This window comes from Ambystoma mexicanum, chromosome 13 (genome assembly GCF_040938575.1).
Source record: "Ambystoma mexicanum isolate Mex_15411 chromosome 13, UKY_AmexF1_1, whole genome shotgun sequence".
NCBI lineage: Eukaryota > Metazoa > Chordata > Amphibia > Caudata > Ambystomatidae > Ambystoma > Ambystoma mexicanum.
This window is the reverse complement of record NC_090938.1, coordinates 821785919-821800350: the sequence shown is the minus strand read 5'-3', so window position 1 is coordinate 821800350 and position 14432 is coordinate 821785919. Positions and strand designations below refer to the sequence as shown.

Here is a 14432-nt window from a genome sequence, read left to right as displayed (position 1 = left end):
TCCCCCTTCAGCAGAGAAGAGGTGCTTAGATCTAGAAACCAGGCTCTGGACTGTCCACTGGAGTCCAGCAATCCCCCTTCAGCAGAGAAGAGGTGCTTAGACCTAGAAACTAGGCCAGCCTGCACTGCAGCCCAGCAATCCCCCTTCAGCAGAGAAAAGGTGCTTAGACCTAGAAATCAGGCTCCTGCCTGTCCACTGCAGCCCAGCAATCCCCCTTCAGCAGAGAAGAGGTCCTTGGATCTAGAAACCAGGCTCTGGCCTGTCCACTGCAGTCCAGCAATCCCCCTTCAGCAGAGAAGAGGTGCTTAGATCTAGAAACCAGGCTCTGGCCTGTCCACTGCAGTCCAGCAATCCCCCTTCAGCAGAGAAGAGGTGCTTAGATCTAGAAACCAGGCTCTGGCCTGTCCACTGCAGTCCAGCAATCCCCCTTCAGCAGAGAAGAGGTGCTTGGATCTAGAAACCAGGCTCTGGCCTGTCCACTGCAGTCCAGCAATCCCCCTTCAGCAGAGAAGAGGTGCTTAGATCTAGAAACCAGGCTCATGCCTGTCCACTGCAGTCCAGCAATCCCCCTTCAGCAGAGAAGAGGTACTTGGATCTAGAAACCAGGCTCTGGCCTGTCCACTGCAGTCCAGCAATCCCCCTTCAGCAGAGAAGAGGTGCTTAGATCTAGAAACCAGGCTCATGCCTGTCCACTGCAGTCCAGCAATCCCCCTTCAGCAGAGAAGAGGTACTTGGATCTAGAAACCAGGCTCTGGCCTGTCCACTGCAGTCCAGCAATCCCCCTTCAGCAGAGAAGAGGTGCTTAGATCTAGAAACCAGGCTCATGCCTGTCCACTGCAGTCCAGCAATCCCCCTTCAGCAGAGAAGAGGTACTTGGATCTAGAAACCAGGCTCTGGCCTGTCCACTGCAGTCCAGCAATCCCCCTTCAGCAGAGAAGAGGTGCTTAGATCTAGAAACCAGGCTCTGGCCTGTCCACTGCAGTCCAGCAATCCCCCTTCAGCAGAGAAGAGGTGCTTAGACCTAGAAACCAGGCCAGCATGCACTGCAGCCCAGCAATCCCCCTTCAGCAGAGAAGAGGTGCTTAGATCTAGAAACCAGGCTCTGGCCTGTCCACTGCAGTCCAGCAATCCCCCTTCAGCAGAGAAGAGGTGCTTAGACCTAGAAACCAGGCCAGCCTGCACTGCAGCCCAGCAATCCCCCTTCAGCAGAGAAGAGGTACTTAGATCTAGAAACCAAGCTCTGGCCTGTCCACTGATCCTGTTCAGTCTCTCACAGTCCTTAACAACAGCTAACAAAGCCATGCTATCAGCATGCCTAAACCCAAGAAAGTAACTGCACTGAAGTGGTTAATTTCCTTTCGTTCATACCGTGCCTCCCCAGTGAAATGGGCAGTGTGTGTCATCTACTGATCGTATCGGCTCTGGAGAGCCCTGTGGATCAGCCCTGCAGCCGATCCTCTTCTGCACCCACTTGATCTCGTTGGGCCAAACCCTCAGTATCGACTAGTCCAATGCACTATCATGACACCTGCTGCTCCTCCGATTGCAGGGGAGTGCCAGTGGCTGCCAAGTGGTCCCACCGCTTCATGGATGGATGACCACGAAGCAAATGACCAAGGTTTGGCTTCTAGACCCATGTCCTCTCCCATTTACATGGTTGTCCAAATTTCGCTTGCTGTCTGTGATCTATCATGCGGTCCATAATCGGAGGATGAGTTTCAATGCAATTGGTCCTTCGTGGTGCAAGTCAATGTCCTAAAATGACCTTTCACCTTATACGACTCTTGTTGGGACTTATCCCCCTAAAGATTGCGCTGGTCCTAACAATAGCCACGTCCCCCCTGCACCAGTGGCGTAAAATCTACACAAAGGGCATCTACTGAAAACCCACAAAAGTTGGTGTCTTGGTGCAGTCCTAGCCTCTGCTTTTAAATGGCAAGACCACATCTACCCAACGGTAAGGACTCCACACTGACCTCTCGCAAAGCACCAGTGCAAGACTTTACATGATCGCTAAAATGTGTGCGTCTGTAAACCTAAAGCAGGCAAGTTCATTGCTGCTTAGATACATATTTGGTCTGTAGCTCGAATTCTCAGCTGGTTCAGCTTTGTTTTTTGTTTTCTTTTACAGAGAACTGCCCGGATTGGCCAAGAACTATGTGATGCGAATGTTGTTCCTGGACCAACCAATCCCCCAGGCAGCAGTTGCACAGTGGGTCAAGAAGGAGAATCAAAAGTGAGTGCAACACCAGTCAGGCTAAAAATGCAAGCACAGTCTTTAAGTCTTTAATGTGAGTGTATGCCCACACTCATGCACCCACTCGGCTCTCAACAAACTCCCGCACCCCCCACACACTCCTGCACCACATGTCCCCACTCCGGCTATCCCCACACTCCTGTGCCACATACACTCCCATGCTCCTGCACTCTGCACCACACACAATCCTGCTCCACATGCCCCACTCCGGCTCTCCCCACAAACTCTGCACCCCACACACTCGCGCGCCACACGCCCCACTCCGGCACTCCCCACACACTCCCGCACCACATGCCTCACTTCGGCACTCCCACGGTCCTGCATCCCACACACCGCACTACACACACACCTTCACCAAACCCCCCCCCACTCCGGCATCATCTGCCACGCCCTCCTACTCCGGCACCACACGCCCTCCCATACTCCCGCACCACACACATGGTTTATGCCAGCACAAGCATTCTCTTGTCCCTGTGAAACGAGAGCAGCAGTGAAATGATCAGTTAGGTTTTTCAAGGTGAACTGTTTAGGCACAATCCCCCAGTGGCACTTTCAGGAGTGTGTGTATTTGTGTTTGTATTTTTTTTATTTGTAAAGCGCCCCTGGCCCTGAGGCATCTGGTCGCATGTATAGCCCAGGTTACATATACACATATATACAATAATAATTATACAATAGCTTACACATGTTGCATGGTGTAGGCAGTTAAAATAAAGTTGCAAGTACATATATACAGTAATTACATAGTATGCTCTGTCAAAGGTACAAGGTGTACTCATTGCGAGTGTGTGCTCTTTGCAAGTGATTACCTCAGAGCTATACTCTTCTCTTTGCAACCATCCCACAGTGCGGGACACATACTTCCTTTCTCCACTTCATAGCTCATCATGTCCTAGATGCCGCAGGTAGGTCCAGAGAAGTGCCTTATTAGCCCTGCTGGGCTTCTGGGCGAACGTATTATTTAAACTACATTGCAAAGATTTGTTTTTCTTATGTAGCCTAGTATTCTTGTAAATATTCTGTGCTTTGCGATTTCTAACTGCTCAGGGAACACGAGGAAAGCACAGAGGTCTTGTCCGGTCTGCGATTGTGGCACACACAGCAGCTCCCCGGAGGACTGCAAGGGCTCCTGCTTAACCCCACCTTTAAGGAGAATTTGCGGATCGCACTGCTCGGCGGGTGAGTACTGCCAGTCTTCTAAAAGTATTCATGAAGGTCCAATGTGCAGGTGTCTGAACAGGGCTGTGGGGCATGTCGGTGTTGTGGGGGCATGGCAGGGCACTTGGTTTTGGGGCATGTCGGGATTGGGGGGCATGGCATTTGGTTTTTGGGCAGGGCAGTGGGTATTGGAGCATGGCAGTTTGTTTTGGGGGCAGGGCAGTGGGGGCTGCAGCATTGCAGGGCTGCAAGTCACATTTTAGTTTCTTCAGCTATTCATCGCTGGCCTCATCTACTAATCCACTGCACCTCCAAAGTATTAATGCTGTTTGAGCAGCAAGGCACTGAGACTTCTTCCTTCATTGCCCATGCCAGGAAATCCTCACCCCAATGTACTCCCTCCACCCCAGTTTACCCCTCTACCTCATTTGCGCTTACAGACACTTCTCTCTTGTTTCTTCTGGCCAGCGGCAAAGCTTGGGCCGATGACGGCAGCCAACTGGGTCGAGATCGACATGCCCGGGATGTGCTTTCACTAGACAAGTACGCAGAGGAGAGGTGGGAGGTGAGTGCCCAGATTAAGCCAATAGGGAGAAGCATTGTACTTCAGGGGTGGGCAGCTGTATGATGTGTATCCTTTTCTGCTTGCTGTGTGATTAAGCGGGTCCTCTGAAGAGATGAAGAATGTCACACATTTATGTAGCGCTTGAAGATGGATTCTTCTTGCTTTTAAGTGCCGTACATTAGTCGTTATTACCCAAACCTTGTAAAAATGTAGGGATGAGTCAAGCCTGCTGCAAACATGTGTCCTGCAACTTAAACACAGGATGTCTAGAAACTTGTAACTCACTGAGCTATATTTCTTTGTGTAAATGATGGCGTGGGGATCTTGGCAAAACCACATGGGACAGGGATGCGTGGACATGGGACATGCAGGTTGGTAGTAGGTTTGTGATTTCTTATGTACATCTTGCGTGTTCTTGTAGGTGATTCTGCATTTCATGGTGGGCTCTCCAAGTGCAGCCGTCAGCCAGGACCTGGCCCAGCTGCTCATCCAGGCCGGGCTCATGAAGAGGTGAGTGTGCTGCATAACAGGACCTGGCCCAACTGCTCACCCAGTCCGGGCTCATGAAGAGGTGAGTGTGCTGCATAACAGGACCTGGCCCAACTGCTCACCCAGGCCGGGCTCATGAAGAGGTGAGTGTGCTGCATAACAGGACCTGGCCCAACTGCTCACCCAGGCAGGGCTCATGAAGAGGTGAGTGTGCTGCATAACAGGACCTGGCCCAACTGCTCACCCAGGCAGGGCTCATGAAGAGGTGAGTGTGCTGCATAACAGGACCTGGCCCAACTGCTCACCCAGGCAGGGCTCATGAAGAGGTGAGTGTGCTGGATAAGGACACCAATCACAGCAACTTAGGACAGTTGGTATCATTGCTGCCTGCACCAGTGTCTGGTTGCCTTCAAAGGCCTGTAGACGCTTTCCTTTCTCTGTAGGTCATTTCCGGGCTTCAACATGGCATATGAGCACTAAATATTCAGGTCAGTAAATCGGAAAAAAGGCCTACAGACCACACATGCATCCGAAAATCACAGTGCTTACCATATGGACTGACTTCATTGGAAAAAAACGTTAAGAATAAAAAATGAAACCATACCCAATGCTAAACATATGACACAGGATATGTTATCTCCTAACACTGCACAAATAGCATTTGGCTGCAAGTTGTTTCCTCAGAACCTTGAATGGGCAACCTTGAAGGCTAAACCCACTCTGGTTCCAATAGGGAAGTGGCCCAGAAGACCACGCATGGGCAACTTTGAAGGCTAAGGCCACTCTGCTTCCAATAGGGAAGTGGCCCAGAAGACCACGCATGGGCAACTTTGAAGGCTAAGGCCACTCTGGTTCCAATAGGGAAGTGGCCCAGAAGACCACGCATGGGCAACTTTGAAGGCTAAGGCCACTCTGGTTCCAATAGGGAAGTGGCCCAGAAGACCACGCATGGGCAACTTTGAAGGCTAAGGCCACTCTGGTTCCAATAGGGAAGTGGCCCAGAAGACCACGCATGGGCAACTTTGAAGGCTAAGGCCACTCTGGTTCCAATAGGGAAGTGGCCCAGAAGACCACGCATGGGCAACTTTGAAGGCTAAGGCCACTCTGGTTCCAATAGGGAAGTGGCCCAGAAGACCACGCATGGGCAACTTTGAAGGCTAAGGCCACTCTGGTTCCAATAGGGAAGTGGCCCAGAAGACCACGCATGGGCAACTTTGAAGGCTAAGGCCACTCTGCTTCCAATAGGGAAGTAGCCCAGAAGACTATGAAACACGGAGCTAGGCAAGGGAAACCTTGGAAGGCTGAGCCCACTCTGGTTCCAATAGGGGAGTGGCCCAGAAGACTGTGCACCACAGAGCCACACAAGGGCAACCATGTGCTAAGCCCACTCTGGTTCCAATAGGGAAGTGGCCCAGAAGACCACGCATGGGCAACTTTGAAGGCTAAAGCCACTCTGGTTCCAGTAGTGACATGACCCAGAACACTGTGAAAACAAACACACACTGGAGAGAAAGGTGGAAAGAGGTTTGGTAAAGCTGATCTCTAGAATGTACGATTAGTAAAAGTTCAAGAATCATAAATCCAAAGAGCCCTTAACACCCAGACTACTGTCGCAAAAATAACCTTCAGATAACAGCGATAAATTGTGAAAGGGCTGGCCTTCAATGTGTGAGATTGATGGTAAACTCCAGTTGAGCTTTGTAACTAATTATCTGTTTAGCCCATGACTACAGCAATGGGCCTGTACATAAAAGAAAGTCTTGCTTCCTTTACTTAAAATAGATGCTCTTCTGCTTCGTTATAAAATTAGTGATAATTCTTTTTGCTAGTTCGTGGTTAATGACCGCAAATGTCTTTACATTGTAAACCCACTGCACCTTTCTGATCCATTTCATAGGGAAGCTGTATGATGGAGGTGTGGGGTAACCTCTTTTAGAGTTTAGTTGCAAGTCTCAACTGTGACCCCTTCACCCCCTACTGCTTCTAGTTACATCCACATATTTCTCTTTACTGTCACATGGAGCTGAACTGTGAGCTGAAAATGACGAGGTTTCTGCTACATGCGCTTTGTTTGTCTCTTCCTCACAAGAGCACTGGAAAGCTGTAACCTGTAGTAAACCACCGTGCTGGTGCTCCAGGAGACCCCTCCTCTGAAGAACCCCAACATGCGTTTCTCCCTGTTCAGTCACTCTTGTCTCCTTGGACATCGCCCACGGTTCTTTGCTTCATTGTGAGTCTGTTTTGTTTGCCCTTCCTCTGTAGTGACCCCGGCGAGGCCCCGTGCATCTCCTCGGCTGGCTTCCAGTTCCTGCTCCTGGACACCGCATCTCAGCTCTGGTACTTCATGTTGCAGTATCTGAAGTCCGCGGAGGTGAGCCTTTGACAACTGGCCCATAGGTGCAAGTCTTAGAGTGCAAATATCCTGCACCACCAAAGAGCGTTAATCAGGAAGAATGGGAGGGTGTGGGGGCGATCCTAAAAGTAGTAACCGTGCACGGGATGGAGTTGGGAGTCAGGGCTTTTAGAAATTATTGCCTTTTTTAAATTGTCTGATGTGTTTGGGGGCAACACGGGGAAGTGTTTGTTTTTTTCTTTGTATTCTTGCCAGTTTGCACCAATAATTGATGGAGCTACCTGCTGGTGTGGGGGTCCAGACTCACTCGTTGGTGTGGGGTCTCAAGACGTCTCTGGATTTTTACCTGCTCCATAAAATGGTTCTTGTTCACATGTGTTGGTGTCAGTCTGTGTTTATTTGAGAGGGTTTAAAGGGTCACTTTAGTGGCCTATCCACCAGTGGGATCAAAGATGCTGCAGATGCACCAAGAGCAGGGCAGGCAGCCACGGTCTTTAGAGTGGCAGACCCTCTGGATGGGGGTGGGTAGAGTGGCAGACCCTCTGGATAGGGGTGGGCTCCATACGTTGTACGGGGTGACCGATACTGTGGACTGAGGGGATGGTCCTGGGTTTTAGGCATGGCAGAGCCACCAGGCAGTACAGGGATTATGGGATTCTAGGAGTGTCGGATAAGTCATAGGCCAGAGACTCGTTTGTCTGGGGAAGATGATTTGCTGGGTGGAGGGAGGATGCAGACTGGGGTCTTAGATAACCCTTCTCTAATGGAGAGAGGAACCAAACCATAAGATTGGCAGACCCACCTGTGCTAATGACACCGCCATCACTTACTCCAACAGTCCCGTGGAATGGACCTGGTCGAAATACTCTCCTTCATGTTCCAGCTCAGCTTCTCCACCCTGGGCAAGGTGAGGGCCAACATGCTTCGACGTGGAAAAGAGCAAGTGCCGCACTGTGAGATGAGAAGGTTCAGTATGTGTGTGCAAGATGGTGACAGCAGAGATAAATAACAAACGCGACTGTGAGACTGCAGAGCACGGATAGGACTGGGGTGGAAGACTGGAGGGTGTGGGTTTGTGACTATGGTCCTTGCTGACACACAGCTTGGCTGTCTACTCACACACTTCTGTTTGCCTCTTCTTCCTCCAGGACTACTCAGTGGAAGGCATGGGGGACTCTCTTCTCACCTTCTTGCAGCACCTGCGGGAGTTTGGACTGGTGTTTCAGAGAAAGGTAGGCTGGAAACATCTATGGGGTTTTCACCCTCTGGGCGTATCTTCCTCTGACTTTCACCTCCAAGGTGAGGCTTTTGTGAGTTTTTGCTTGATGGGCAGAGAGTCTCTCTGGACTTTGACATAGGAGCATGGCTTTTGGGAGGCTGCTCCTGATAGGAACAGAGATCCCTTTGAGCACAGAGGTTCAGTACACCATTCACACTAAGTGAAAAGCCTCTGTGAGGGTTGTCACATAGTGTGTCACACAGCAGAGCTATCGAGACCAGACATTGTGTACAAGTGTTGTCCAATGTAAGCAAGCAGGGTCAGAGTAGAATAAACGTTGCCAGATTGGTTATCCTCCATAATGGGGCAATGCTCGGAGACTACTGGACAAAAGAAAGGGTCTATTGGCGAAGTTAAGTGTTCCTACAAAAAGTTCTCCCGGTTCTTAGTAGGGCCAGGTTCCTCCTTGCAAAACCACAATATAACTAGTGAGCTTACCTTCCCGGGCTTTTAAGGGATCCCCAAACTCTATTTCTTACATTTCTCAACGGCTCCTGTTCTCAGTCCCCAGTTATAAGGCTTCCCGCACTCTGTTTTTCTGCAGTTCTCAGGGTTTGTTTTCCTTGTTTCTCAATCCCTGGTAGAGCTATGTACCTGGAGCCTGTGGATGGATTCTGTAAGTGCGGCTGTGAGCAGTAGGACTTCCTGGGTGGATTAAAGCCAGAGGCTGCACTAAAGCTAGCAAGGGTCCTCATTAGGCCCCTCACCTCCTTCCTCTCCACCAGCGTTCTGTTCCTTCAGGAACCCACCCCAATTTCTCTCACCCTCTACATCTCACTCCCACAAAGCTTTGCACTCGCTTGCTTGTCTTCCTAGGCATACACCGCTTGCTCTTCTGGTCCGCCACCTCCTCTACCAATATTCCACTTCACACTTTCCTTTACCACTTCCTCCACTAGTCCCTTAACAGGCCTCCTCTTGAGTTCCTTCCGCCTCCTTGATATTGGGCAATGTTCCCCTTTCACTTCTTTCCATCAACCAAATATTCCTTCACCTTCTCTACTTCGTTTTCCCGTCTCCAGTTCCTTCCTTATCTATCTCTCGCCACTATTTTCTTGCACCAGCTGTCTAATCTCTCTCCTACCTTTTTCACCCCCTTGGTCATTTTATTCGCCCAGAATAAGGGGAATTGGAGAACCCAAATTGTTCGATCGCTCTCTCCTTCACCCATTGCACAACTTCCTGTCAAGCGCAGGGCAGATCCACGGCCTTCCCTTCTTAGTCTGGACTTGTAGATACTGGCAATGCCTCCCCACCTCGACCTTTTCTCTGTGATACAATGGCCAGGTTCAAGGTGAATGGCAGGTAGCACGATGATGGTGTGGGTCTCCTGGACCTAGAAGTAACCCCGCATGTATTGCCTCATCCAGGCCCATGTTGGTAGTAGGCCCTGGGTTGCCCGGAGATCCTCTGGCACTTTGCGGGACAAGCCAAGGACGTCTTGTCCATTTTCGTCCTCTAGGTCACTGCCGACAAGGGAAGTCTCACCGGGAGTAAAGAACCACACAGAACAAAATACAGGTTCCCAGTTCCCTTCTATCGCTCTCACCTTCTGTACCCCTTTGGGAGCCATTTTGCCATATTGGAGTTCCTAAATCCCTCCTGTTTGTCGCTGGCATAAAGACTGATTGGATGTCTCTGAAATACCATGGCCTAGCTCAGGAGCCTGTCTTTCTTTGGGTGCATTTAGGATCAGTCTCTGCACAGGTGTGAGAGGATTTAGTGTACTGTCGCGGCCAGCTCCACAGGAATGCTGGGGGTTGGGGAGGAGGTAGCCCCAGGGAGCTTCCTGATTCGGCTGCTGGGTCCAGCATCTTGTTGCTTGGGGAACCTGCAACCTATCATTGGACGTGATCAGGCGGGGAACTTTGTTACAGGACCTACACAGAAGGCTTTTAAATCCACTGCTAAGAACACTTTCTGAAGATTTAATTTGCCTTAATTCCCATCATCTACAATTCAGTACTGAGGTCCCACACATAAGATTACTGGTTAAGCCTACGACATCCCCTACCCAGTCATGCGACCAAACATGGCAGCGTTACCTGAGCGCCCCCATTCTGCAGATAGTGCCCAAGCTTGTTTCATGAGCCTGAGACTTCACGCCAAACAGTTAATTTACGGTTTCAGAGAGGCAGTGACCAGGACACAGTATCACAGAAAATATGTACCCGATGAGTCGGTAATAGCTGTGATTTATTTATACGTGATAGGTTCTGAAAGTGTAGCCAACTCACAGCTGTACCTTCACATTTTGGTTCAGACTTCTTGCAAATCCTTCTTTTGCAGAAGTGTCACTTTAAACTCTGTGCTTAAGATTAACCTTTATTCTGACCTGCAGCAACGCTGTACTATTGTATTAAGACCCCTTAATACAGCTCTAATTAATCTCCTTCCTGACTTCCAGCAACCCCTGTTACTCCTGTGTCGAGACCCCTCCATACGGCTCTGCTAATTCGTCTCGCTCCTGACCTGCAGCAACTCCTCCTGTGTCGAGACACCTCCATACAACTCTGCTAATTCATCTCGCTCCTGACTTCATGACTTGTTACTCCTATCGAGACCCCTCCATACAGCTCTGCTAATTACTCTCATGACTTCCAGCAACCCGTTACTCCTGTGTCGAGACCCCTCCATGCAGCTCTGCTAATTCATCTCACTCCTGACTTCCAGCAACCCCTGTTACTCCTATCGAGACCCCTCCATACAGCTCTGCTAATTACTCTCATGACTTCCAGCAACCCCTGTTACTCCTGTGTCGAGACCCCTCATACAGCTCTGCTAATTCATCTCTCTCCTGACTTGCAGCAACCCCTGTTACTCCTGTGTCGAGACCCCTCCATGCAGCTCTGCTAATTCATCTCACTCCTGACTTCCAGCAACCCCTGCTACTCCCGTGTTAACACAGCTCTGCTCAGTGGGGGCTCCTCTCCCTGCACATATTTTAGAAGCCTTTACTCTTGCAGGCTGATGGGTAACACCAACTATTGCTCTATTCCCGACAGAGGAAGTCTCGAAGATTCTACCCCACACGGCTCGCCATCAACTTGGCTTCCGGAGTGTCGGGGCCCTCCGTGGACAACCATGATCAGGGCTTCATCGTTGTGGAAACCAACTACCGTGTCTACGCCTACACAGGTCAGGACCTAGCTGCATTGCTGCATTGGAAATGTTACATTTGTTGTATTTTTCATAACCATTCTGAATTCTTTCAATAATTTGCAATCTATATGAATGAGGTTTGCATTGCGTGTGCTGTTCAGTGGATTTAGGTCCTGCCACTCCCTTTGCACATAATCTCAGGGTATGAACTCCTTTCTTCTTCGCTTTGGAAGTCCACCCATGACTATGGTTCATGCACAGCATCACTCTCCCTCTCGCACTGCTGAAACGCAGGGAGTAACCTTTGACCATATTGGGATGGGAGCTCCTTAGCATCCCCCTTCTCCTCCTCACACAAATACAAGACTGGGGATTCTCCTTTGATCCCATGCAGGCTGCAGTGTCGGGGTGACACAGTATGCATTTGTGACGGTATGATAACCTTCCTGACAAATGACGGTATCCCGGGTTATCATACATATTAAAATGTTACCTCAAATGATACTTTGATGACAAAAGTCACAACTTGCCAAAGGCTCTTGCCACAAACTTAAATGGCACAGTGTAATGTTTTTTTTTTGACCTTTTTGTTTTAATTCAGGCAGCTCATCATTCAGTGAATATTTTTGGGTTAAATTCAATGTGTGGCTTATATTATGTAAGGTCAATATATTGGAATATAATGCATTATCATTTTAAAAACCACGAAACTTCCTTCCCGTTCTTCTTCATATTCCTTGTGCTATGCTCAGATTACTAGTCTGGTCTGTGTTGGAAGCGGCCTCTGTTAGTTTCTGTTTCCTGTGAGGCACAGCTTGGCCCAGCGTTCTAGGAGGTACTTTCCTCTAAGTGTTTGCTTGAGAGTCTGAGAGCGGTGAGCGACATCAGCATTGGAGTGTTTGAGTCAAGCCAGGGTATATGGTTGGAGCTCCGGCTCTGTCTGTGGTCCACTGAGGTGCAGCGGGAGAGCTAGGAATTTAGAGCTGTCTCGACCTTTATTAGTGTGCCTGTAGCAATGGTGCACTCGTGCGGTGGGTAAGAAGTTTTATTTATTTTTTACATTGTGTAAGAACTTGGATCACTTTGGTAGCGACTACATTTCACTTCTCTTCTTGGAGTCTGGTGGTGACTTATAGTTTTCTCGTTTCCTTGCTTGTCTGCAACATTTGCCCTACCTGGAAGCCTTCTGGCCCTGCGATTACTGACCTTATTTCATAGTTGGGCCCTGCTGTCTGTACGGTGTGGGCTGCCTCTATTGCGTCTTGCCTCTATTGCGTCTTTTATTCTCCGTCTGTAAAACATGAAAAGTAGGGCAAATTGCTACAATCTGAGAAGGGAGGCTGCAACTCCCCTGGATGAGGAGATGGAAAATAATTTGGGAAAAGCGCATACAGTGTCGGGATCGAGGGGTAAAATCAGAACTTTTCCCCTGCAAAAAGATAACAAATTATACAGCCAAGTGGTTCAATCGGGTTGCCCAATTCTGGATTGTACAATAACTGGGGCCCGGGCTGACTGTGAAATGTATGGTCCAGTTCTCACTGAAGTGGAACGAAGAATCAGAACGACCCATGAGAGATTGAGCATGTCGCCTGCTATATTTAACACTCCAGATGCGGGTACTATCCCAGACACTATAAGTAAAGCTACTGACCCCCGCTTAAGTCAGTTAGGGAAGATAGATCCTCCCTATGCTTACAAGGCGACAACTCGTCATGTAAGCACACCTCTGACTCAGGAATGAGTATGTTAGCAGCTCTGAATATTGTGCTGCAATTCTTCACTTGCTTGTAGGGTACCATAGAGCTCGAAGTTAGGGCAAATTCTGCGCTACTGAACGATATTTGCTCATGATTGTTGGCAAGGGCAGGTAATCCACCTGTAACAATTGCTAAATTGGCTAATACTTGGATGGAGGCACGAGCTGGTATGCTAATGCATGTTGAAGGGCAGATTTCAGCGAAGTTGGAGTTTGGTTTGATTGCTCCAGCCGAGCATCCTGTATCCTCGGTAAAAGACCTTCCAGTTAGTGAAATGAAGTGGCTATCTACGGGTAACAGGAAGAAATCTAAAAACATTAAACGTGTTTCCAGGTTGAATACTCGAGGCTCGCAAACATTCTTAAGAACTATTTTACAATCTGCTAACTGCAGTGTGTCAAAGGAAAGTGAAATTGAGGTTTTGGCACCAACTACCATTGCTATTATGGATAGTCCAGACAGAGCGTTGTCTGCTGGAGAAATCACGGATACTGAGCCTTCTTCCCAAAACTCTTCACAGCAGCCGTCGAAGAATGCTGCCAATGATGTACGTAATGCCTGGTTAGGTAAGACAAAGAATCGGAGGAAAGCTAAGAAAGCCAACGGAACAGCCGTATTCTCCCACCCCCCCTTAAACTCTGTTCTTTTGACTCCTTGTCTCTCATCACTCATTCAGGTCAACAGGACTCAAGGCGGTGATGAGAGTCAGCAGAAGGCGGTGATACGAGTCAGCAGGGGCTGGGGCCATCAGCTGATCACTCTCCATCTCATTTGATACTGAGACTTATCTGATTAACACTGTGGCAAAGAGCCATGCAATGTTGAATTAAACTGTAATGGTGAAAGGCAAAAGTGACCCAGATTCCATGGGGCCCCAGCATCTTGTTAATGGACAGCAGAACAGTCATGCAGTTCGGGAACTTTTAGAATGTGAATGATGGTGTACAAATATGTTGGAGGTAAACTTTCAGCTGAGAGAAAAATCAATCTATCTCTCCCCTCAGAATTCCCATTTTTATTATCTAGATTGGGGAAGGTGGTTATAAAACAAACTTACCCTGCTATTGGTCCTTGTCTATTGAGGCCTAGAAAAATCTTAGATAATGAAATTAAAAAATGAATTACAAAGATCTCTAAAATCATTAAATAAAGGTCTTGGGGCTGTTAAGAATGGAATCGAAAGTGCAAAAAAAAAAAAAACCTGATACGGCTGTCGTAAGTGGCTTAAATTCCACAGCATTCAACAATATATCTGTAAAACCAGTCTCTGTTTAAAAAGTTGGTACGCAAAGCTACTCGCTCGATCGTAGTGATTCCCAATCGAATGCACAATCTTGTTGTGTCTCAGAAGAAGCCTTGGTTGAGTATTACTTTAATACATTTTGGGATAATAAAGATCAACCCTTGAGATTGGAGTTTAATGCTCAGTCTGTCCCTGTTTGGTTTTTCTCTTTCGACAAATTTGATAT

General features: G+C 48.7%; 1 protein-coding gene across 3 annotated transcripts in view; it reads left to right on the top strand.

Moving 5' to 3' along the window:
* Window positions 1–14432, top strand: part of GTF2H4 (general transcription factor IIH subunit 4) — a 70864-nt gene that overhangs the window by 18392 nt on the left and 38040 nt on the right. For all 3 annotated transcript variants that reach the window (XM_069635311.1, XM_069635310.1, XM_069635312.1), the window contains exons 3-10: window positions 2132–2236; window positions 3305–3436; window positions 3884–3980; window positions 4402–4490; window positions 6732–6840; window positions 7661–7729; window positions 7971–8054; window positions 11107–11239. In XM_069635311.1, coding sequence (XP_069491412.1) covers window positions 2132–2236; window positions 3305–3436; window positions 3884–3980; window positions 4402–4490; window positions 6732–6840; window positions 7661–7729; window positions 7971–8054; window positions 11107–11239 — 818 coding nt within the window. The remainder of the gene's footprint in view (window positions 1–2131; window positions 2237–3304; window positions 3437–3883; window positions 3981–4401; window positions 4491–6731; window positions 6841–7660; window positions 7730–7970; window positions 8055–11106; window positions 11240–14432) is intronic.